Source organism: Hyperoodon ampullatus, assembly GCF_949752795.1.
Source record: "Hyperoodon ampullatus genome assembly, chromosome: 3".
NCBI lineage: Eukaryota > Metazoa > Chordata > Mammalia > Artiodactyla > Ziphiidae > Hyperoodon > Hyperoodon ampullatus.
In genome coordinates this window covers 46,691,934-46,715,816 of record NC_136916.1, presented here as the reverse complement: position 1 = coordinate 46,715,816, position 23,883 = coordinate 46,691,934, and the positions used below count along the sequence as shown (strand labels likewise).

The window sequence follows — 23,883 nt, the reverse complement described above, 5'->3', positions numbered from 1 at the left end:
TGGGCCTGTCTCAGCTCTCTACATGCCTTCCTCACTTAGCTTAATCATGTTTAGCTTTTGATATTAAGTGAGGGACGTATGACTCTTCCTTTCACTTGAACATGTAGAGGCCATTGTAGGGTTATTTATTGGCCTAATTTCAATATTGTTGTGTCTTAGGGAATAGGGAGGCCTGAGGAGAGGGCGAGAGATGGGGGATTGGCTGGCCAGTGGAGCAATCAGAACTCACACAACATTTATTGATTAATTTTGCCATCTTATGTGGGCTCAGTTCATGGTGCCTCCAAACAGTTGTAATAGTGACATCAAAGATCACAGATCACCGTAACAGGTATAATAATAATGAAAAAGTTGGAAATATTGCAAGAATTACCAAAATATGGCAAAGAGACATGAAGTGAGCAAATGCTGCTGGAAAAATGGCACCTGTAGATTTGCTTGATGCAGGGTTTCTCATCAACCTTCAATTTGTAAAAAATGCATTGTTTGTGGAGAGCAAAAAAGCAAAATGCAATAAAACAAGATATTCCCATGTCCTTTGTAAAAAGCAAGAAGTTCACTTTTCATACCTGAAGAAGTTTGAACTTTTGAAGTGACTCATTTGTGGAGCATTGTGTTGGCCATGTTAGGGAACATCTTATATGTGACTCAACACATAGCATGTAAATGACTTTATTCTCTACAGTCTAGAGCAGTGGCTCTTAACTAGGTATGTATGGTAGTAGGTGGGGCATTTTTGGTTGTTATAATGTCTCTTGACACTTAGTGGGCAGCATCTAGTAATGCAAAACATCCTGTAATGTATAGGACAAACTTGTACAGTAAAGAAGGATGCCAATAAATGTCAATGGCCCATTGAGAAATGTTGGTCTACAGGCTAATTTCCTTTCAAAGCAGATCACCTGAAGGTTCATAAAAGCAGATAAGAACTGTGAAACAGTAACTATTTTTAAAGCATTTTGGGTTATAAAAATAAACAGTACTTTCTTGATTAGTCACCGGTAGCATCAAAATGAATTTTTCTTAGTTTTATGATAACAACTATTTGTTTTTCATTGAGGTAAAATTTACATAACATAAAATTAACCATTTGAAGTGTACAGTTCCGGGACTTCCCTGGTGGTGCAGTGGTTAAGAATCCTCCTGCCAATGCAGGGGACATGGGTTCGATCCCTAGTCTGGGAAGATCCCACATGCCGCAGAGCAACTAAGCCTGTGTGCTGCAACTACTGAGCCCACATGCTGCAACTACTGAAGCCCACGCCTAGAGCCTGTGCTCCACAACAAGAGAAGCCACCGCAGTGAGAAGCCCATGCACCACAACGAAGAGTAGCCCCTGCTCAGCGCAAATAGAGGAAGCCTGCATGCAGCAACAAAGACCCAATGCAGCCAAAAATAAATTAAAAATAAATAAATAAAGTGTACAATTCACTGATATTTAGTACATTCACAGTGTTGTGTAACCAACACCTCTGTCTAGTTCCAGAATTTTTGTCATTACCCCAAAATGAAGCCCCATATGCATTAAGCAGTCACTTCCCATTCTCCTGTCCTCTCAGACCCTGTCAACCACCAATCTGTCTTCTTAGATATTGTGGGTATTTTATATATATGAAATCATATAATATGTGACCTTTTATGTCTGCCTTCTCTTACTTAGCATAAAATTTTTAAGATTCATCCATGTTTGGCACATGTCAGTACTTAATTCCTTTTTATGGCTAAATAATCCCATTGTGTGGCTGTATTGCATTTTGTTTATTCATTTATCCATTGATGGACATTTGGGTTGTTTTCACCTTTTGGCTCTTGTGAAGAGTGCATCTGTGAATATTTATATACAGGTTTTTGTTGGCATAGCTGTTTTCATTCCTTTGGATGTATACCTAGGAGTAGAATTGCTGGATTGTATGGTAATTCTGTGTTTAACTTTTTAAGGAAATGCCATACTGTTTTCCACAGCAGGTCTACCATGTTGAATTCCCACCAGTAGTGTACAATTGTTCCAATTTCTCCACATCCTCACCAACAGATCCCAGTTATATTTAAGATGACATACTGAGTAATTGAATCAAAATGTCTGGATAGTGGGATTCAGGGTAGTTTCTGTTTTCTTTTTTATATTTTTCTGGGTATACCTTTTAACCTTTTTAGAATTAGTCACTATTACTATGGTTATTTTTTTAATGTAAAATTTTATTTGTTCTCATTTGAGCAAACTAAAAGTAAATGCTTCACATTCATTATCGACAAGTGTAAGGTTAAAATTCGTTTTATATGTTGGACTGTGAGCTGAGTTGTAATCCACAAAAAAGATCTGAAGTCTTAATATATTTTAACAGAAGTATTTTACAAGAGAAGAATGTAAGAGTTTGATTTGTCCTGGCAAGACTAGAATGCAAAAGGTTCTTACGGTTGAGTATTACACGGTACCTCTGCTACCTCAGATTTTCTGTGGGTGAAGTCTCGTATCTAGTGTTCACAGATCTCTATTTCTGCAACACAAGAATTTTGAATCAAGAATATAGGAATTGTGAGTCTGAATTCAAACTTGGGGACTCCAAATAAATTTAGAAGTAGTACTGAACTTTTGGATGGAGGCCAAACTGGTGTTGGAAGAGATGAGTGGGAGTCTCTTAGAATGATATTATTTGCATTAAACAAATAGTTAAGAAACAATTTGTTTAAAGTGGGGAAACAGAGCTTCTGAAATGTTTTTAGCAAGAGAAGTCTCTAAGTGTTCTTTCACGCATCCTTTTACTTAGAGTGTATTTATTATATACCATGTGTGTTTGGCCCATGACTGTTAATTTAGTTATTATATCATATTTTAAGTCTGAAGAAAGGGAAGTATTACAGGGTATTTTTGTGAAGTGTTTCTTTGAGGTAAAGTAGGCTTAGATTAAGTTATTTGTCTTTGTTTTTTAAACATGTGCTTCTTAAATTTACTCTCTTTTGTGTAGTCCTACTGGGTAAGAAAGTTTTCCCCAGCTTCACTCTGTAATTTGATTTAGGGAAAACAAAATATGCTTTCTCAAACTGTACCCCTCTTCCATAAGTTTTTATATGCTCTCCTTGCTGGTGTGTTTTCCCCTTTTTCTTACTCCATTGGTCTAGGATTAAGCTTTCCTTTATAACACTGTGGTGATCTGACTTGATATGTGAAGGTTGAACTAAAAGATTTAGAAGATGAATGATTGGCATGTTTCATAAACTTTGTAATTACAATAGCACAGCAAAATTATCATCCTGATATTTTGTTTTTATCTAATACCAAAATACCAGGTTGATACTATTTAATTAAAATGTTTACAAAATAATTTTTAAAAAAAATCAGTGAGACCAAAAGTTTAATGCATATCAAATATTATCAATTATCAACAATTCAGAAAATGTCAAAAACCTTATAAAAATATTAATATTAAATATATATTATTTGAACATAAGCTATTTGTGGATAAAATTAACAAAATACTTTTATTCAAAAATAAAAATGAAGAACACTTAAGTGCAGCTTCAAATGTGCATCAGTGGTTCATTATCAAGCAATGATCGTATCTTTGTGCATATTTTTCCTGCTGCTGAAGAAGTTTTCTTAAACTTAATGAGTTGAAATAATGATGAAAAAATAATTATAATCCCAAATATATTCATAGATAATCTCATTTCTTGTTTGATAGCTTTGAGATTTTTTAATTTAAATTTTATATATTTAAGTTTCATTTTTGATTGAAGTTTTAATGCTCATAGTTTAATGAGTCAAAAAGGTCTTACAAGACTAGCTAAGAAGAACCACAGTCCCCCAACCACTAACTCATTGCCTTGTCAGAGGGAAAAGCCAAGTGCAATAAATACCTCCTTTCTCTTTTGCGCTCTCACCTCCTTCTCATGACTAATATCAGCCCACTGAAAACCAAAAGGGAAGGAAGCCATATAGATACAATGCATAAAGGCCAACCTCCTTTTGCAGAGGGTGGGAATTGGATCTGAAAGGGCAAACAGGAAAAAAATTAGCCCAATAGTTTTAATTTCTAAAACACCACTTTTTTTTTTTTTTTTTTTTTTTTTGCGGTACGCGGGCCTCTCACTGTTGTGGCCTCTCGCGTTGCGGAGCATAGGCTCCGGACGCACAGGCTCAGCGGCCATGGCTCACAGGCCCAGCCGCTCCGCAGCATGTGGGATCTTCCTGGACCGGGGCACGAACCCGTGTCCCTTGAATCGGCAGGCGGACTCCCAACCACTGTGCCACCAGGGAAGCCCTAAGACACCACTTTTTAGTGAGTTTTTTTTTTTTTATATATAGTAATATAGTACCCAATTTTTGGTTTTTACCTTTGTGAGGATTAAATTTTTTTTCCTTCTTTCATGGTCTTCTTCCTTCCAAGTGAGGGTTTCATGCCCTTTTTATAAGGGGAATGTTCTGTCTTTCATATTAGAGATTTTCCCCAATTGTATACCCATCTGAGTGAATTTAAGAGTGAGGCACAAAAAGCTGACAGGAAGGTCTTTGCAGGTGGATGGGGCTTCTGCTTTCTCATTCAGTAGGCCTGAAATGGGACTTACAAATTTGCATTTCTAACTAGTGTTGCTAGTCCAAGAATCACATTTTAAGAACCATTTTATTAAGGAGACTCACATCTATGAAAGGAATGGATTGGAAGGAAGCAGAGAGAAAGTTAAGCTGCAGTGCGGAGAGTTCTGAAGCTAGAATGGCCCATCAGAGATGTCCAAGTTAAGACAAAGAGCTGGGCCTTTATTACCCCCATGTTGATCAGCCTCTGGATGTGGGCTGTCCCTAGAAGGAGATATGACCTTAGGGAGTGAAGTTTTCTTCAGCATAGGTATCCCCACAGGGGGCTGACAACTGAGGGCTTTCTGCTGGAAGCACTCCCAGCAGGTGTGGGGGACAGTGTCCTTCTTTCCTGAAAAGGGGAAATGGGGCAGTATATTACATATGTTCCCAGTCATTTCCTGAGCTTCTTTGGATATGTAAGTTTGTGTTTTTCACAAAATTTGGGGAAATACTGACCATTATCAGATATTTTTCTGTCTCATTATCTTCTCCAGTGGTACATAATTAGACCACTTGATATTGTACTATGAATCTCTGAAGCTCTGTTTATTATTTTGAAGATCTTTTTCTTTCTCCTTTAGAATCAGTAAAATGTATTGATTTATTTACTGGTTTAGTGTCCCCTTTTCTGCTGTAGCTGATCTCCTTTAGGGTAATCCAATGAATTTTTCATTTCAGATATTGTCCTTTTTGCTTCTAGAATTTCCATTTGGTTCTTTCATTTTGGTTCCATCTCTCAGCTGAGATTCCTCCCAGGTGTACATTTATTATGACCATATTTTCCTTTAAATACTTGAATGTGTTTGTAATAATTGCTTTGAAGTCTTCATCTACTAATTCGGATGTCTAGGTCTTACAGCATTTGGTTTCTTGGAGCTGCTTTTTTTTCTTGACTCTGGGTCTCTTTTTCCTTTGTTCTGGTAAATTTTGCTTGTGTAATGGGTATTGTGAGTGATATGTTGTAGACTTTGGATTCTGTTATTTTTCTCTGATGAGTGTTAATTTTTTTTATCCTGGTTGCCAGTTAACAGGACTGGATTCAAACTCCAACATTATCTCTTCTGTGTTAAGTAACAACAAAAGTCTCAACTCACATCTTTACACCTTCCAGCTAGTGCTTTTTGCTGGTAACCTTGGAGTGTTCCCCAAATGAAGGTCATCCAAATATTTGGGCATAGTTTATACAGAAATTTTGTGACATTTTCCTTTCTGGGATTCATCTTTATTTTACAGTGACTCTGGCAGCCCTAGACTTTGTTCTGTGGCTCCTCAGCTAGCAAGAAGGCAGATTTCTGCTTCCGTCCTGAGTGATTGTTGCTGTGTGGGCAGTTAAGTGCTATCAGGCAACAGCCCTATAAATACAGCTCCTACCTGGTGCAGTTCCTTCTTTTTTTTTTTTAAATTAATTAATTAATTTATTTATTTTAAATTTATTTTTGGCTGCACTGGGTCTTTGTTGCTGTGCTCAGGCTTTCTCTACTTGCAGCAAGCGGGGGCTACTCTGTTGCAGTGCGTGGGCTTCTCATTGCGGTGGCTTCTCTTGTTGTGGAGCATGGGCTGTAGGCACGCGGGCTTCAGTAGTTGTGGCTCACGGGCTCTAGAGCACGGGGTCAGTAGTTGTGGCACACAGGCTTAGTTGCTCCGCGGCATGTGGGATCTTCCCAGACTAAGGCTCGAACCCGTGTCCCCTGCGTTGGCCGGCGGATTCCTAACCACTGCACCACCAGGGAAGCCCCAGTTCCTTCTTTTAAGGATGACTTCCCTCCAGTTGCTACCTGTTTTTGGTCTTGTTTGTTTTTATATTTTAATGTTTGTTTTTATATTTTATCCACAGTATATAATTGTTAAGGGTGGGAAGGTTACTCTAATATAGGTTAGCTTGTCATTTCAAAGCAGAATATTATAATATTGAAGCATTATTTTATTTTAGTTCAGTCAAAACATCCATTATTCAAAGAATATTTTAGGAAATTGTAAAACATCCACTAAACGGAATATTACGATACATTATGTTAAATTTTTGAAACAAAATTTGGAAACAACAAGGATGTCTGCTATCACTGCTACTCTTCACCTTTAGATGAGAGATTTTAGCCAAAGTAATTAGATAAAAAGCCGGGTGTGGGGGTGGGGAGAGGCCTAAAGATTGGAAAGGAAGAAAAATATTTTCATTAATTGTAAGTGAAATTATTATCAACAAGAGAACCTACATACTATTAGAACAGATAAGAGTTCAGGAAGGCTGCTGGATCTAAGGTCAGCATAGAATACCAATAGTTTTTCTGCACATCAACATGCACATTAGCAAAAGCCAATTAGAAAACATATTAAGAAAAAAGAGATACAGTTTACAATACCATCTACAAGCTACTAGTACTCTATAACAAAAGATATAGAGAAAATTACATGACATTTTTAAAGGACAGACAAGAATAAATTCAAATTATCAGTCAGCTCCCCCAGTTCAATCTATAACATCAGTGCAGTCCAATAAAACTCTTAAGACTTTTGTTGAGTTGGAAAAACAAAAGGCTCACCTGGATATTAGAGGTCCAAGAATTCTCAAGGTTGTTCCGCAAATGGTTGAGGAGTGTCATACAAATTCAAAGTGTGGTGTTGGCTTAAGTATAGACAAGTAGATTGATAATAAAACTGAAAAAAAGCTGGAAAGAGATTCAAACATATATGTAAACTTGACATAATAAAATAGAGAACAATTGGTTTGCCAAATACCAAACAAGAATAAATTCTGATTAAAATAAAGATCAAAAACAAAAAAGCTAACTTCAAAAATTTTAGAATGAAATATAGAATGTCTTTAAAACCTTAGCTAGATAGGATTTCATATGACAAAAAACACAGGTCATAAAGGAAAAAAATTAATAAATTTTACTAAGTCAAAAATTTAAACTTTAGTAAGTTATTAAAATGTACCACTAACAAACTTAAGATAAGTATATGTAACAAGCAAAAGATTAGTATCCAGAATATATTAAGAACTACTACAATTTATTAAGAAATCATCAACTCCACTTAAAAATGGGCAAAAGCGAAGAACCAACAGTTAATGGAGGAGAATCCATGTGGTCAAAAAGCAGGTGAAAAGATATACAACAATGCTAGTAATTGGGATAGTGACAAAGAGTTTTTCATACCCATTAGAATAGTAAGTTTTTTTTTTTTTTTTTTTTTTTTTTTTTTTTTTTTTTTTTTGCGGTAGGCGGGCCTCTCACTGTTGTGGCCTCTCCCCTTGCGGAGCACAGGCTCCGGAGCACAGGCTCAGTGGCCATGGCTCACGGGCCCAGCCGCTCCGCGGCATGTGGGATCTTCCCAGACCGGGGCACGAACCCGTGTCCCCTGCATCGGCAGGCGGACTCTCAACCACTGCGCCACCAGGGAAGCCCTAGAATAGTAAGTTTTTAATATATGTCAACGTAATATATGTATCATATATAAATGGCATATGTGTATACATTTTTTTTTTCACGGAAGTTGACAGGAAAATAGGAACTACATATACTGTTGATGGAAGTATGAATGTATACAAGTGCTTGCGAAAGGAATTCTGTAATACATAATAAAACTGAAAAGATACATCCATGAATCCTAGAAAATCAACTTTTAGACTTATAACTGAGAAATTTTTGATTGTGTATACCAGGAGACATGTACAAAGATGTTATTGCAGCATTGTTTATAGAAAAACTGAAAAGTACATAATTGGCTTTCAGTAGAGGAATGGATGAATAAATTTGATACATTCATTCAATGGAATACTTTGAGCAGTTGAAATAAATGGACTTCATCTAAGTGTGTCAACATGGAAAGATCTCAAAAACAGGGTTGAGTGAAAAGGACATTTGCAGAATATATACAATGTAATGGCATTTACATAAACACTTAAAAGCTTCATGGAGAAATAGTGTATGTTGCTTGTAGATCTAACACAGGTATAGATATACCACCTGGGAAGGTTATACATCAGATTAATGATGGTTGTGTTTGGGAAGGTGGGGGAGGGTGTGAGACTGGACAGAAGAACAAAGGGGACTTAAATTTCTTCTATATCCCTCTATCATGTTTATGTTAAGTATGAAGGGCTAGATTTAGATATGTTCCCATTTTACTTTATAAGTTTATTCCATAAAAGGCTGTCTTTTACATATTCTTTTCAGAGATTTACCAAGTTGTTTGTTTGTGATAGGAAGTCACAGTCATCCTCTTTAGATATCCTGTAGAGCAGTCAGTTTCTTGTAGAAGGGGAATATATTTAGATCTATTGTTTTTAAAATAATCACATTTTCAAGTTCATATTAATTTCTCTAAAAACGCTTTCTTAAGTGGTCCCAAAGAGTTGTCTTTATATGGGGGACTAAATGTCTGTTTGTCATTCATTTATTCAGCAGATTTTATTGAACATCTAACATATGCCAAATGATAATACAGCAGTGAGCAAAACAGATGAATCCTGCTGTCATAGAGTTTAAATTCTAGACAAGGAAGATAGCCAGTAAACAAATAAATTAATAAAAATATAAAATGGTGGTAAGTGCAGTAATGAAATTTAAAACAGGATAAGAGGGATAGAGCGTGATGGAGAGTATTTTACATGAGGAAGTAGTCAGGGAAGAAGTGTCTGTGAAAGATAATATTGAGCAAAGTCATGAGGAAAGTGAACAGATAAGTTATATGGGAGAAGATTCTTAGATGCTGACCAAAAAAGCCAGTTCGAGGCCCTACTCCTGCCTTGAGAAACAGCATGGAGGACAGCGTGGCAGGAGCTGAATGAATGAGGAGTAGACTAACATGAGATGAGATTAGAAAGATAGCAGAGGGCTGGATCATACAGGGCTTTGTTGGTCATGATTTTTTACTTACGCTATAGATTAACTGTATAGCTATATACAAAGGTAAATAACCACTTTTTTTTTGCATTTATTTGGCTCTAGAACCTTTTATGGAAAATAATTTGGTTTGTAACATCTATTCAAGATAGTATATAAACTATCTTTGAACTTTTGCATGATTTCATTGCATTTTCACTTTGATATGTTAAAATCTAAATTATAGTTCAGCTATTTTATACCGGCTTCATTTGTATTATATATTAATTGTTCACTTATTTTCAATAGTTCAGTTAAATTTTTATATAGTGGCTTTTTGTGTTATTTATTTCTAAATATAGTCTTTCCAACTTATTACCATATTAGCTAATCTTTATTATTACTTTTATGTCTATGGATTCTGTGTGTGTGTGTGTGTGTGTGTACATGAGAGAGGGGGAGAAAGAGAGGAGGGGAAGAGAACCTACTTTTTTTTTTTTTTTTTTAATTTTTTGGCCGTGCCACGCGGCATGCAGGCTCTTAATTCCACAACCAGGGATGGAACCCACGCCCCCTGCAGTGGAAACGAGGAATCTTAACCACAGACTGCCAGGGAAGTCCTCGAGAGAATCTACTTTGTAATAAGTCTTTAGAAATACAGATAATGTTACACCATTATGGCTTTTAAATGCTAAACAAATCATTGTCCAGAGGGGCAGGCATACAGTAAAAATCATAATTCATTGTAAACTCTGTGTTCTATTTCTATGTGTAATAATACATCTGCACTTTTATGTATCACTAGAAACAAACTTTGTTCAAAAACATCTTTTACAAAGATAGAGCGTATCAGCAATAGGGTGACTGTAGCAACTCAGAAAATATTCTGATCATGCTTTAGGATTGAATTTAGTACAATGAGTGGGAAATAGATTTTTATTTTGCTTTGTGAAACATGCAGTTTTAGGGTATGATGCCTCATCTTAAGAAGTTTTGTTTATTTTTTTCATAGTACAGATAACGAATTACCATGTCTGTTTGAAAATACTTTGAACATTTAATAAATTTATCAGTCTTATTAACTTAACTTTCTTTTTCTTTTAGCAAAACTATACAATCTAAAGTGGACTGCATTTTGGTAAGTAAAATAACTAATCTTAAAGTTCTTTTGTTATAAGGCTTTTCCCACTATATAAAATGCATTTTTGTGTAAATATTTATTTTAAGTATAACTCAATTTTAGTGAAAAAATTTGACATTTAATTACATCCCTAGGGGTGAACTGGCTATGTGCTGTCTAGATACTTTCCTATATCTCATCAGTAATAATTGCATGTTTTTGAAACTTACTGGCTTTTACTAAAGATCGCTTCAGCATTTAATAAAGTGAATGTTTATTTTTCTGTTCTAATAACTCTTAAAGGATTTGTTAAAGAAAAAATTCAAGATGTTTGATGGGTTAAGTTTTGTTGTGATAGTGTATTTTTTGTATTTGGGTTGCTAGACTTCAGGAATTAAAGCCACAATAATAGTTTACATTCAGGTTTGACTTACAGACTATAAGAATTTGTTTAAATGATAGCTTTTAAAATACTTTATGGGTTGGTTTTTGTTGCTATAATATACTTTTTATGTTTGGATTGCTGGCCTTCAGGCGTTAAAGCCACAAAAATAGTTTAAATTTAGATTGTGTTTTTAGTTCCTTAGATCTTCTCTTAAGCATATGAGGGAAGAAGTATGCAGCTACTGAGACTACTGGAATAGTACTGACTTCTTTCATGGAAGTGTTTATTAATGGAATGTTCCCTAGGCTCTAGAATATTCAGTGATTCTGCACTGTTAGATTCCCCCAAATGTCACTGTAGTTACTCCTCTTTCTATATTTGTGATATCAGAACTTTCTTATTCAGGTTCAGGTCTTACTATAAGCTAACATTTTTTTGTTAGGGAGTAAGTGTGTGTAGTGTCTGGTGCTGAAATAGTATGAAATCTTATTAGCTTATGATATTATTATTAGTTTCTAGGTAGGTGAGTAGATAACAGTACTTCATAGGAGAACAGGTAATTTGATCAGTTCTCCTATGCCTTTCTAACCTAATAGTTAAGAAAGAGGACTTTGTGGAGGTGTTTTCCCCTTTTTTTCACTTACCTTTATTATCTTTTTTTTTCCACAGTAACCCTCTGAAGTAGATAATCTTGTTACTTCCCTTTTACAAATGAAGAAACTGATGCTCTTGCATTTACTTCAAAAAATAATTATTGAGCCCATGCTAGATATAAGGGATACAACATTAAAAGGAGATGTTGCCTTGCCCTCAAGAAATTCAGTCTGTTAAAATAGATTTAATAGTGCTCTTAAGATCTAGGGAGGTGGTGATTAGGGATGGAGGGGCGACCTTACCCCCACCCCCCAGAGCATTTTCTGAATCTCCCATCTCTGGAGTCTCATTGTTTATATCTATCACTCAGTAACTATTGCATAATTACTCTGTGCTAGACCCTGTCTGGGTGTCAGAATACAGTGGTAAACAAGACAGATACAGTTGCTATCTAAGACCTCCTGCCCTTTTTTTTTTTTTTTTTTCAGTATCTGAGATAATGTTGAAGGATTATTCAATTTTTTCTTATCATTGAGAAAATTGAGACAGAAGACTAGTATAATTTATTAAATATGGCATTTATAAAACACTAAATAAGAACAAAAAGGTTTTTTTTAATCTTTCAAGAGTTCACAAGTATTTATATTTTAGCATAAGTTTTAAAGTTATATGTATTTGATGAACAAGATAGTAAGATCTCTTCTTCATGAATCTTACATTTTATTGAGTGAAGTAGACATTAAATGAATGGTAAAATAAATAAGCATTATAACTTCAGATAACCGTAAATACTATTACAGAATTTTTAGAGGCAACAGGAGACAACTGATGGTGGGTAGGATAACCTCAGATTGGGTGATTAGGAAAAGTCTCTGAGGAAATGACATTTGAGAGAAGACCTGAAAAATAGGAAGCCAGTCTTGTGTGAAGATCTGCCAGTGACACATACTAGGCAGAGGGAACAGAAAATACAAAAATTCTGAAGCAGAAATGAGTCTGGGATGTTTGAAGAATACAAAGAACCCAGTATGCTGGAACTTATGAAAGGAGGAGAGGATGATAGGAGAAAAGTCTAGATAGGGCTTATTTAGCTATGGCAAATAGTATGTATTTTCTTCTAAGTGAATGGAAAGCCAATTAAAAGGTTTTAAGTAAGAAAATAGTATGATCTAGTTTTTTTGTTTGTTTTTGTTTTTTTGTTTTTTAATACCTTAGCTGTTGTTGGAAAATGGGCTTGTAGGGGGATAAGAGTAGAAGCAGGAAAACCAGTTAGGCTATTGGAAAAGTCCAAGTGAGAATATAAGGCTCTTGCTCAGATGATGACAGTGGAAGATGGGGAAAAAATAGATGAATTCAAGGCATATTCAAGCCAGTAGGCCTTGCTTGCTGACGTATTGAATGTGAAGGGAGAAACAAAGAGGAATTAAGGATAATTTCTTTTGGTCTAAAGGATTTCCCTTAGTATTTCTTACAAGGCAGGTTTGCTCATAATGAATTCTCTTGATCAGTATTTATCTGTGAATGTCTTTATTTTACTTTCAGTTTTGAAGGATAGTTTTCCTGGAGATAGAATTCTTAATTAACAGGGTTTTTTTTTTAAATTTCATCTCTTTGAATATGTCATTCCACTGCCTTTGGCCTTCATTGTTTCTGATGAGAAGTCAGTCATTAATCATGTTGTTTTCTGGTACACGATGAGTTGTTTTTCTCTTATTGCTATCAAGATTCATTCATAAATTCATTCACTGTTTGTTCACTCACCCACCTACTCTTGCTTTCAACAGTGTGACTATATATGTAGGTGTGGATCACTTTGTGTTTATCCTACTTTGGTTTTGCTGAGTTTGCACCTGTAGATTAATTTGATTTGGGACGTTTTCAGCCATTATTTCTTCACATACTTTTTCTGTCCCTTGGATTCCCCTCTCCATAGAAAGCTGCCATTACACAGCTGTTGAAATTATTGATTTTATCACTCTAGTCTCTGGGGCTTTGTTTCTTTTTTTCTGATAATTTTTCCCTGTGTTCTAGTTTCTCTATTTTTATTAAGATTCCCTATTATTTCATTCCTTTTCATCATGTTTTCCTTTTTATGTTTAAACACAGTCAGCCTCATCCATGTGGGATGAGTCATGGGAGAAGCCCCAAGCAGGAGCAAAACAGACTCTCACAGTTAATACCTGAAGTTCACCAGTTTTTAATGACCAAAGACTTCTCAGTTTGTTGCCTTTCGTCAGTTTCCAAAGCCCTAAAATCATTCTTTTTGACAATTTTTCATCATTTTAGAGTTATTTTGAGGGGAGGATTTGCTGGCTATTCATTCCATTTGTTCTAGATAGCTCAGCTTTCTCACATAGATTTTATCATGTTTTCTTCAAGAAGTTTTATAGTTTTAGCTTTTTCTATTAGGTCTGTGAACCATTTTGATTTAAATTTTCTCTTTGGTATAAGGTGAACTGCAGTGTTTATTTTTTACTGTATGGATAGATATCCAGTTGTTCCAGCATCACATATTGAAAAGTCTACCCTTCCCCAATCACCTCCTATATCAAAAACCATTATGCATGGGTCTTTGGCTAGAGTCTCTTTTTTCCATCAATTGCTGTCTCTTTCTTTATGACATCACCACACTGTCTTGTTTACAGTAGCTTTGTCAAAAGTCTTGACATCAGGTAGTGTGATAGTTCAAATTGGTTTAGGCATTTCCATACAAATTTCAGAATAACCTTGTCAATTTCTTTCAACAAAAAAGTCTACTGGGATTTGTTTGTGATTACAGTGAATTTATTGATAGATTTGGGGCCAATGGACATCCTAATGACAAGTTTTCTAATCCATAAGCATAGTATATCTCCATATTAGTGGATTCTTCTATAATTTCTCTCAGCAGTGTTTTCTAGTTTTCTGTGTATAGGTTTTGTATATATTTTGCTTAAATTATTCCTAGATATTTTGAGATTTTGGATGTTATCACAAACGGCATTAAAAATGTTTGTTATTCAATGTTTTGTTGCTAATATTTATATTGACCTTGTGAGTATGCAGACTTACTAAATTCTCATATGAGACGTAGAGTTTTTTGGATTTTCTACCAAATCAATCATATTATCCATGAATAAAGAAAAGTTTAATTCCATTTCAGTCTAAATATCTACTTATTCATTTTGCTCTCCTTATTCACAGCTAGGACCTTCAGTTCAATGTTGAATAGAAATGGTGAGAATTGGATTTCCTTCCCTGTTCTCAGTCTTAGGAGAAAGCCGTTTATTCATTCACCTTGCAATGTGATGTTAGCATTAGCTTTTTTTTTTTTTTTTTTTTTTTTTTTTTTTTTTTTTTTTGCGGTAAGCGGGCCTCTCACTGCTGTGGCCTCCCCCGTCGCGGAGCACAGGCTCCGGACGCGCAGGCCCAGCGGCCACGGCCCACGGGCCCAGCCGCTCCGCGGCATATGGGATCCTCCCAGACCGGGGCACGAACCCGTATCCCCTGCATCAGCAGGCGGACTCCCAACCACTGCGCCACCAGGGAGGCCCCAGCATTAGCTTTTTTATGAATGCTCTTTTCAAGTTGAACATGTTCCCTTCTGTTCCTATTTTGCTAAGAGGATTTTTATCAAAAATACATGTTGGATTTTATCAAATGATTTTTCTGCACTTACTGAAATAATCACATGGTACTTCTACATGATTCTATTAACAAGGTGAATTACACTGATGGATTTTCCAAAATCAACCATCTTTGCATTCTCCTGGTAAACTCCATATGGTGCATATATTTCCATATGTTGTGTTATACTATTATATATTGCTACATTGGATTTTCTGTTTTTTTAAAGACTATTGTCTGTGTTAATAGGACTTTTGATCTGCTGTTTTCTTATAATGTCTTTTTGTTTTTGCTCTCTGGGTAATGTTGGCTCATGAAATGAGTTTGGAAGTGTTTTTCCTTTATTTTTTGAAGGGATTTATTTAAAATTAATATTATTTCTTCTTTAAACGTTTGGGGTTTTTTTTTTTTGGTCACACTGCACGGCTTGTGAGATCTTAGTTCCCCAACCAGGGATTGAACCCAGACCCTCACCTGGACCCTCGGCAGTGAGAGCGCAAAATCCTAACCACTGGACTGCCACGGAGTTCCCTCTTCTTTAAATGTTTATGGTAGAGGTCACTAGTGAAACTATCTGTGGAAAAGGTTTTAGTTATGAAATCAGTTTCTTTAATTATTATAGGTTATTAAATTCTTAAATTTTTTCTTCATGCAGTTTTGGTGTTTGTGTCTTTCAAGGAATTTGTTCACGTTTCCTATGTTAGTGAATTTGTTAGTGTAATGTTCATAATATTCCCTTATCATCCTTAACTATCTGTAGGATTTGTAGCAGTTTCCTTTAATTTCTGATAATGGCCATTTGTATCTTCTTTTTTCTTGATCAATTTAGCTAGAGTTTTTAAAATTTTATAAATAAAATTAGTTATATTAAATAATTGTTACTTTGTAAATAAACTTTTGGCTTCATTTATTTTCTTTCTTTCTTTATTTTTTTTTTTTGCGGTACGCGGGCCTCTCACTGCTGTGGCCTCTCCCGCTGCGGAGCATAGGCTCCGGACGCACAGGCTCAGCGGCCATGGCTCATGGGCCTAGCCACTCCGCGGCATGTGGGATCCTCCCAGACCTGGTCACAAACCCGCGTCCCCTGCATCAGCAGGCAGACTCTCAACCACTGCGCCACCAGGGAAGCCCTATTTTCTTTCTTGATTGTCAGTTTTCCATTTTGTTTCTTTCTCCTCTAATATGTGTTATTTTTTTTCTCTTTTGCTTTACTTGGCTTCAATTTACCCTTAGTTTTCTAGCCCCTCAATAAGGAAATTTTTAACTTTTTTTTCTTTTCATTGTAAGCACTTAATGCTGCAAATTATCCTCTAAGCACTGGTTTAGCTACATTCCATAAATTATGTTGTGTTTTCATTATCTTTCAATTAAATTTTTTGTCTATTTTCCATTCTGATTTATTCCTGTACCCATGGAACACTTAGATATAGGCTGATCAGTTTCCAAATAGTTGAGTGTTTATTGAATCTTGTTTATGGTATATCTTCATGAATGTCTCATAGGTACTTGAAAAGAATGTATGTTCTAGTGTTATTGGACGGACTGCGCTCTCTCTCTCTCTCTCTATATATATATAGATAGATAGATAGATATAAACTGATATATGTATATATCCATTGGTTATTGTTTTTCAAGGCATATTTATTCTTACTGATTTTTTTTTTTACTTATTTCAGTTATTGAGAGGGATGCCTAAAATCTCATATTTGTGATTGTGATTTTTTTTTCTCTCATCTTGTCAGGTTTTGCTTCATGTATTGAAGCTGTTAATAGGAGCATAAATTTTTAGGATTTTTATGCATTCTTCATGAATTGATTCTTTTATTATTATGATATTTCTATTTTTAACTCTGGTATCATTTGTTGCTTTCAAGTCTGCTTTGTCTGATATCACCATAGCCCCTCCGTCTTTCTTATAATTAGTGTTTGTGTGGCATATCTTTTTCGTCCTTTTACTTCTAAGCAATCTGGGTCTTTGTAGTTAAAGTGTTTTGTTGTTGTTGTTGTTGTTGACATCATATGCTTGTCTCTTTCTTAACTAGTTTGACAAGTTTTGTCTTGTGATTGGTTGAATGTATGTATACCATTTTGCTATTTATCTTCTTGTAGTGTAGGTCTACTGTTGATTAATTCTCCCAGTTTTAGCTTATCTGAAAAAGGTCTTTAATTGCCCTTCATTTACAAAGGGTATTTTCACTGGGTGTAGAATTCTAGATATTTTTTCTTTCAGCATTTTTGCAATGTAGGTCCGTTTTCTTTTGGCTTGCATAGACTCCATTGAGAGGTTTGTTGTCATTCTTAACTTGTTTTCCTGTGTGTAATGTGTTCTTTTTTTCTCTGGCTTCCTTTAAGATTATTTATTAGTGGTTTTCAGCAATTTTATAACCTTAGTATGGTTTTCTTTGTTTTTGTCCTGCTTGTGGTTTACTGAGCTTCCTCAAACCTGTGGGCTTATCATTTTTCATCAACTTTCAAAAATTTCCAGCCATTCAAATACTATTCTTTGCCCCCTTCCATCCTCGGACTCAAACTATGCTTACGTTGCATTCCTCAGTAATTTTCCACAGGACACTAAGGCTATGTTTATTTTTTTCTCTTTTTGCTTCATTTTGGATAGTTTATATTTCTTTATTATTATTATTATCACATTCCTTAATCTTCTTAAAGTGTCTAATCTGCTATAATTCTATTCAGTGAATTACCCATTTTAGACCTTGTATTACTTAAGTTCTAGAAATTTCACTTGGTTATTTTTTTTTTATATATCCTCTGTTTCTTTCCTTGTTATATCCTTGGGCATGTTTATAATAGCTATTTTAAAGTCCTTGTTTGCTAGTTATATTATCTCTAAGTCTCTTTTTATTTACTGAGTTTTTGTTGCAATTATGGGATCACGTTTTTCTGCTTCTTTCCACATCTAGTAATTTTTAGTTTAGTATTTATTTAGAATGTTTAGGTTTTGTTCTCTTTCTTTAAAATGTATTGCAGTTTTCTTTGGCTGGCAGCTAAACTACTTGCAGATTAGTTTGATCCTTTTGAGGCTATGTTTAAGCTCTGTTGTGGCAAGTCTAGAATAGCTAGACTTTAGAGTTCAGCTTTTATACTAGAATGTTACCACTCTAGTGTCTGTACTGCATTCCTTGGGTGTTGACTGATATCTCTCAGTGCTGTCTGATTGGAATTTGAACATGTCACAGTCAGTTACAGTTCCCTGGTAGTTCTTTTCCCAGCCTCATGGAGTTTTCCTCTACCTATATATAGTTTAATACTCAGCAGTAGATTCCAAATCTACGTAGGGATTTGTATAGATTTTGAAGATATTTCTGTGTCTTCCTTCCTTTTGGTACTTTGCCTTCTCAGACACTGATCTCAGAAACTGAACTGCTTGGGTTCCTACTCCCTATACCACAGTTCAAAAGTTGCCTTCAGACAGAATCATCTCATTTATTTTTTTCGCTAAGAACATTCCATCCAATGACAGTAGAATATACAACTCTGTTTTCAGAAAATGGACAACAAGTATGCTCTTTTTAACTTTAGCTTCTTTAGCTAAAGTTCCTAAAGTCACTTCTGTTGTCAGCAGATGATCTCACCTCCTACTTCTCTGAGGAAGTAGGAAGATGCAGTGTAGGTATCCCACAAAATTAAAACCACTTCGTATTCCCAACTCAGTAGTTCCTCACTTCTGTACCATGTCTTCCTTCCCTTCCTCCCAACAGAAGGAATATCTTTCTGCCTATCTGAAGGTTGATCTCCTCCTTCTAGGCCCTGGATACCATCTCTTCCTGTCTCTGAATTCATTTATTCTCTTCCTCCTGTTCTTTTATGCTCTCATTTTCTACTGACCTTTTCCCATTAATAGTTAAGTGCTTAATTTTTTTCCATCTAAAAAAAAATCCTTCCTGAAACACACAACCCTTCTTTAGCTACCACCCTATCTTCCTCCTTTCTTTTGAAAGAAGAAAGTCAAGGCTTAGTCAAAGTGTTGATTGAATTCAGTCTCCTCCTCTGAAACTTGTGTTTGTCAAGGATACCATGACCTCTCGTTGCTAAATATAATGGACAGTCTCAGTTCCTAACTTGACAACCCTTTTTCGGTTGACTCTGTTGACCATCCTTTTACCCTCCCTTGTTTAGTTCATTCTCATTCTTTTAATTCATTAGATGCCACACTATCATGGTTTTCCTGTTACACCTTAGGCTGTTCCTTCCCAGTTTCTTCAAGGGTCTCTGTTCCTCAACCTAAGTCCTCTGTATTCTGTCTATATTTGCCCATGGTCATCTCATCTATTTTGATGGTTTCAATTAATCTCAGTATACTGATGATTCATAATTATACATCCCCAGTTTAAGCTCTAGACCCATACAGCCAAACTGTTATAAATTGACCAATTTTACTAAGATGTCACATAGGCACTTCAGACTCAGCTTTTCCAGAACCAATCTCACTGTATCACACCCCAAATTCTGAACATATTTCTATTTGTTTCTTATTGCTGCTGTAACAAATTATCATAAAGTTATTGGCTTAAAACAACACACATTTATTATCTTTTAGTTCTGCAGGTCAGCAGTCTGACACAGGTCTCACCTAGATAAAATGAAGGTGTCAGGAGAGCTGTGTTCCTTTTGGAGGCTCTAAGGGAGAATCTGTTTCCTTGCCTTTTACAGCTTTTAGTGGCTGCATCTTCAAAGCCAGCAATGGCTGCTCAAGTCTTTCTTACACTGTATCACTCTGACACATCTCTTTTTTGTAGTCAAATCTCCCTCAACTTCCCTCTTACTAGGACAGTTGTGATTACATTAGGCCTACTAGATAATCCAGGATGCTCTCTCCATCTCAAGGTCCTTAATTTAATCACATCTGGAAAGTCCCTTTTACCATCCATGTAAGGAAACAGATTTAACAGGTTCCAGGGATTCAAGGATTAGGACATGAACATCTTGGAGGGCCATTATTCTTTCTACCACATTGTCTTAGTGAATATACTCACTCATCCAACCTAAAAGCCTGGTGGCCATTCTTGTTTTCATCCTCCTTCTCACCTGCCTCACATCTAGTCAGTCACCAAGTCCTATCACTTCTGTGTTCATAATTGCTCCATTTTTGTCTGTCCCTACTGCTACTACATTAATCCAGATCATTGTACTTGTTGGAAATACTGCAGCTATTTTTCTGCTTCTCGTCTCTCCACTTTTATTCCATTCTTCACAGTATCATCTTTATGAAATGTGAATCTGTGTATTTTGCACCCTTGCTTAAGACCTTTTGCTGGTTCCCCATTGTTCTATCTTTAAGGCATTGAAGACCCTTCTTCATACTCAGGCTTTACTTTTCTTATTTAATGTCATCTTTCTCTATACCCTCCACAGGCTGTCAGCAAGCTGTAATGAACATTTGTGGAGTAAGAAAAGAGAATATATGCTCTCTCAGTCTAGAACAGCAATAGCCATCAGAACATTCTATGGTGGTAGAAATGTTCTGTATATGCACTCTTCAGTATGGTAGCCAGTAGACACATGTAGCTATGTATTAAGCACTTGAAATGTGGCTAGTGTGACTGAGAAACTGAACTGTTAATTTTATTAATTTAATTTTAAGTTAAATAGCCACAAGTGGCTAGTGGCAACCTTTTTGGATAGTGCATATCTAGACAGTGGTTCTCAACTGGAGGCAGTTTTTTGCCCCCCAGGAAACATTTGACAATATCTGGAGACATTTTTGTTTTGCTACCAGTTGAGTGGGTAGAGGACAAGTATGCTGTTTAAACATCCTGTAAAACACAGGACATCACTTTATCAGCCCAAAATTGTCAGTACTGTTAAAGTTGAGAAACTGTGGTCTAGACTGTCTTCTCTTTTTTTTTCCCCTCTCTCTAGTTATATTTTAAGATTCATCTTAGATATCACCCCCTTGGAAAACCATCTGTGATTTGTCAGGTCTGGGTCTGATACATTTTCTGTCCCCTAATGTCCTGTGCTTACCTTTATTTGTTTTATGTAGTCACCTCTGTGATAGTCATAATCAGCATTTTTATTTGTTCTTGGCTTCTTGAGTGTAGGAACATATTGGAATATGCCCAAAGGCACATGAGTATGATCAATAAATATTTGTTAAATGTATGAATGAGTATAATCTAACGACTCAGTTATTAAACATATTGCAATTTAAAATGTAAAGAAGTGTTACCACCTTCAGCTGAGACCTTTTTAGAGACCGTATACTTCATAAAACATTTGAATTTATTTGTTGGAATTACTTCACAGTTTGCCCGTAAGAACAGAAACTGGTCTCATTCTTTTAGAGGGAAAGAACTTTTTTTTTTTTTTCCTGGCATTCTCCTCTTTTCCCCTGTTCTTCTCAGCTTAGGTATTTCTCTTCCTCCTGCACTAACCTGTTAAGAGAGAACCAGCCAAAACCACTCCCACTCATCCCCAGTGTACAGATGGGGAACTGAAACTTTATTGCATAATTCAGGAAGGATTTAAGCAAGTAAACTGGGATAAATAGTTCAGAAACTAAGAGAAACTGGCAGCATAACAGAATGGCTCAGAGCTGAGGCTATAGAATGACACAGTCCTGAATTTGAATCTTTGCCCCTACCATTATTGCCATTATTGTCTGATTTTGGACAATTTTAACGTATTTTAGGTTTTTTTTTTAAAAGGTGATAATAATAGTACCTAAGCCACTGAGTTACTGTGAATATTAAAGGAAATAACAACTGTACTTGTTACAGGCATACCTCAGAGATGCTGAGGGTTTAGTTCCAGACCACTGCAGTAAAGTGAATATTGCAATAGAATGAGTCACACAAATTTTTTGGTTTCCCAGTGCATATAAAAGTTATCTTTATGTATATGTATGGCTGAGTCATTTTTCTGTGCACCTGAAACTATCATAGCATTGTTAATCAGCTACACTCCAATATAAAATAAAAAGTTTAAAAAAGAAGTTATTTTTATACTATGCTGTAGTCTTTTAAGTGTGTGATAGCATTATGTCTTAAAAAAATTGTACATACCTTAATTGAAAGATACTTTATTGCTAAACAATGCTAACCTTCATCTGAGCCTTCAGCAAGTCTTAGTAATAATATCAAAGATCACTGATCACAGATCACAATAACAGATATAATAATAATGATGGAAAGCTTTGAAATACTGTGAGAATTACCAAAATGTGACTCAGAGACACAAAGTGAGCAAATAAGATTGGGAAAACGGTGCTGATAGATTTGCTCAACTCAGGGATGCCACAAACCTTCAAATTGTAAAAAACACAATATTTGCAAAGTGTGATAAAAGGAAGCTCAATAAAAGGAAGTATGCTTGCAGTATAAATACAGTGCCTGGCACATTGTAAGCACACATGACAGCTTCAGTTGAAGGTGTTGTATGTGTAAATTGTTAATGTGGATCTAATTGACTTTATTGCCACAAATTTATGTTTCTAGAAGTCTGAATATTAGTCAGGGATAACATTTTATGTTCATCATCACAAAACTTACCATTTAAGAATGAATGCTTACCATATGGAACCAATGAGGGGAGAATATTGAACCCCTCAAACATAGACAGTGGAAGACAGAGAAGTTGGGAATCACCTGGCTAAAGCTGCCTGGAAGCCAGAAGGTACATATTGTAGAACAGCTGCCAGTATCAACACTCTATGCTCCCTCCCCCTTCAGGCCTTTGTAGGTGCTGTTTCCTCTGCCACCTGTGCCCTTCTCAGATTTCTTCACTTGGATAACTCCTAGTCCTTTTGGACTTGGCCCAGAAACCCTTTTCGGAATGCTTTTTATCTATTAGGAATGCATTCAGTTGCAGATAACAGAAAACCCCAACTATTGGTGGCTTAAAGAAATAAGAGTTTGTGTCATCTAATAAGTCCAAAGTTAGGCATCCAAGAGTGGTGCAGTAACTCAGTAATGCCACTGGAATCCTAGGCCCTTTGTTTTTTGCTGTGTCATCTTTTATCCTGTCATGTCATTGATGGCTGCTGCACTTCCATGCCTTCTGTCCAAATGCTAAGGCAGGAAGAAGGGAGGAAGGGTCAAAGGGCTTTCTTCTACGGAAGCTCTGTCTTTGTTTTCAAGTACACTACTTCTGTTTCAAAAACCCACTTCAGGAACTTCCACCTCCAGGGTAATGTCACTTGGGTGCTTCTAGCTGCAAGGGAAACTAGGCTATGTAGTATTTTGTTTTCTAGCCTCTATACCTACCAGAAAAAGACCAAAAAGAAGGTGGTTAGCATTATACGTCTGAGTCCAGCCTGTCTGCCATACCTTCTCATGTTAAGGTCCCCTGCTGTCATGCACCTTATAAAAAGCTTTATACCCCTATTAAAGCTCTTACCATATAGTATGCTAATCCCCAGATTAATTGGTTTTCTTCCCCAAGAATAAGCTTTTGGTAGTAAAGACTGTGTCTTACAGTCTTGGTATCCTCAGTGCTTAGCACAGTGTCTTGTATGTGGAAGACACTCAGTAAATATTTGCTGAATGATTATCCACAAACAATAATTATCAAAAAGAATGTATAATATGCATATAATATCCCCAGAGTTTCTTTATACGTGTTGTTGTTATGAATATTAACATTTATTGAGTATTTATTATCATGTGCCAGGCAAGTGCTTTACATATTTTATCATTCAGCCCTCATAATTTGCCTATGAGGTTAATCTGTTATCCTCATTTTACAAATGACGAAACAGGCTCAGACAAGTTAAGTAACTTACTCAAGGTCATAAAACTTGCTAATTGGTAAAATTAGGCTT

The 23,883-nt window shown here is 35.8% G+C and overlaps 1 protein-coding gene across 1 annotated transcript in view; it reads left to right on the top strand.

Moving 5' to 3' along the window:
* Positions 1-23,883, top strand: part of RFX7 (regulatory factor X7) — a gene marked incomplete at both ends in the record, with an annotated part of 164,116 nt that overhangs the window by 42,068 nt on the left and 98,165 nt on the right. The window contains one exon of the mRNA XM_079700410.1: positions 10,501-10,534. Coding sequence (XP_079556536.1) covers positions 10,501-10,534 — 34 coding nt within the window. The remainder of the gene's footprint in view (positions 1-10,500; positions 10,535-23,883) is intronic.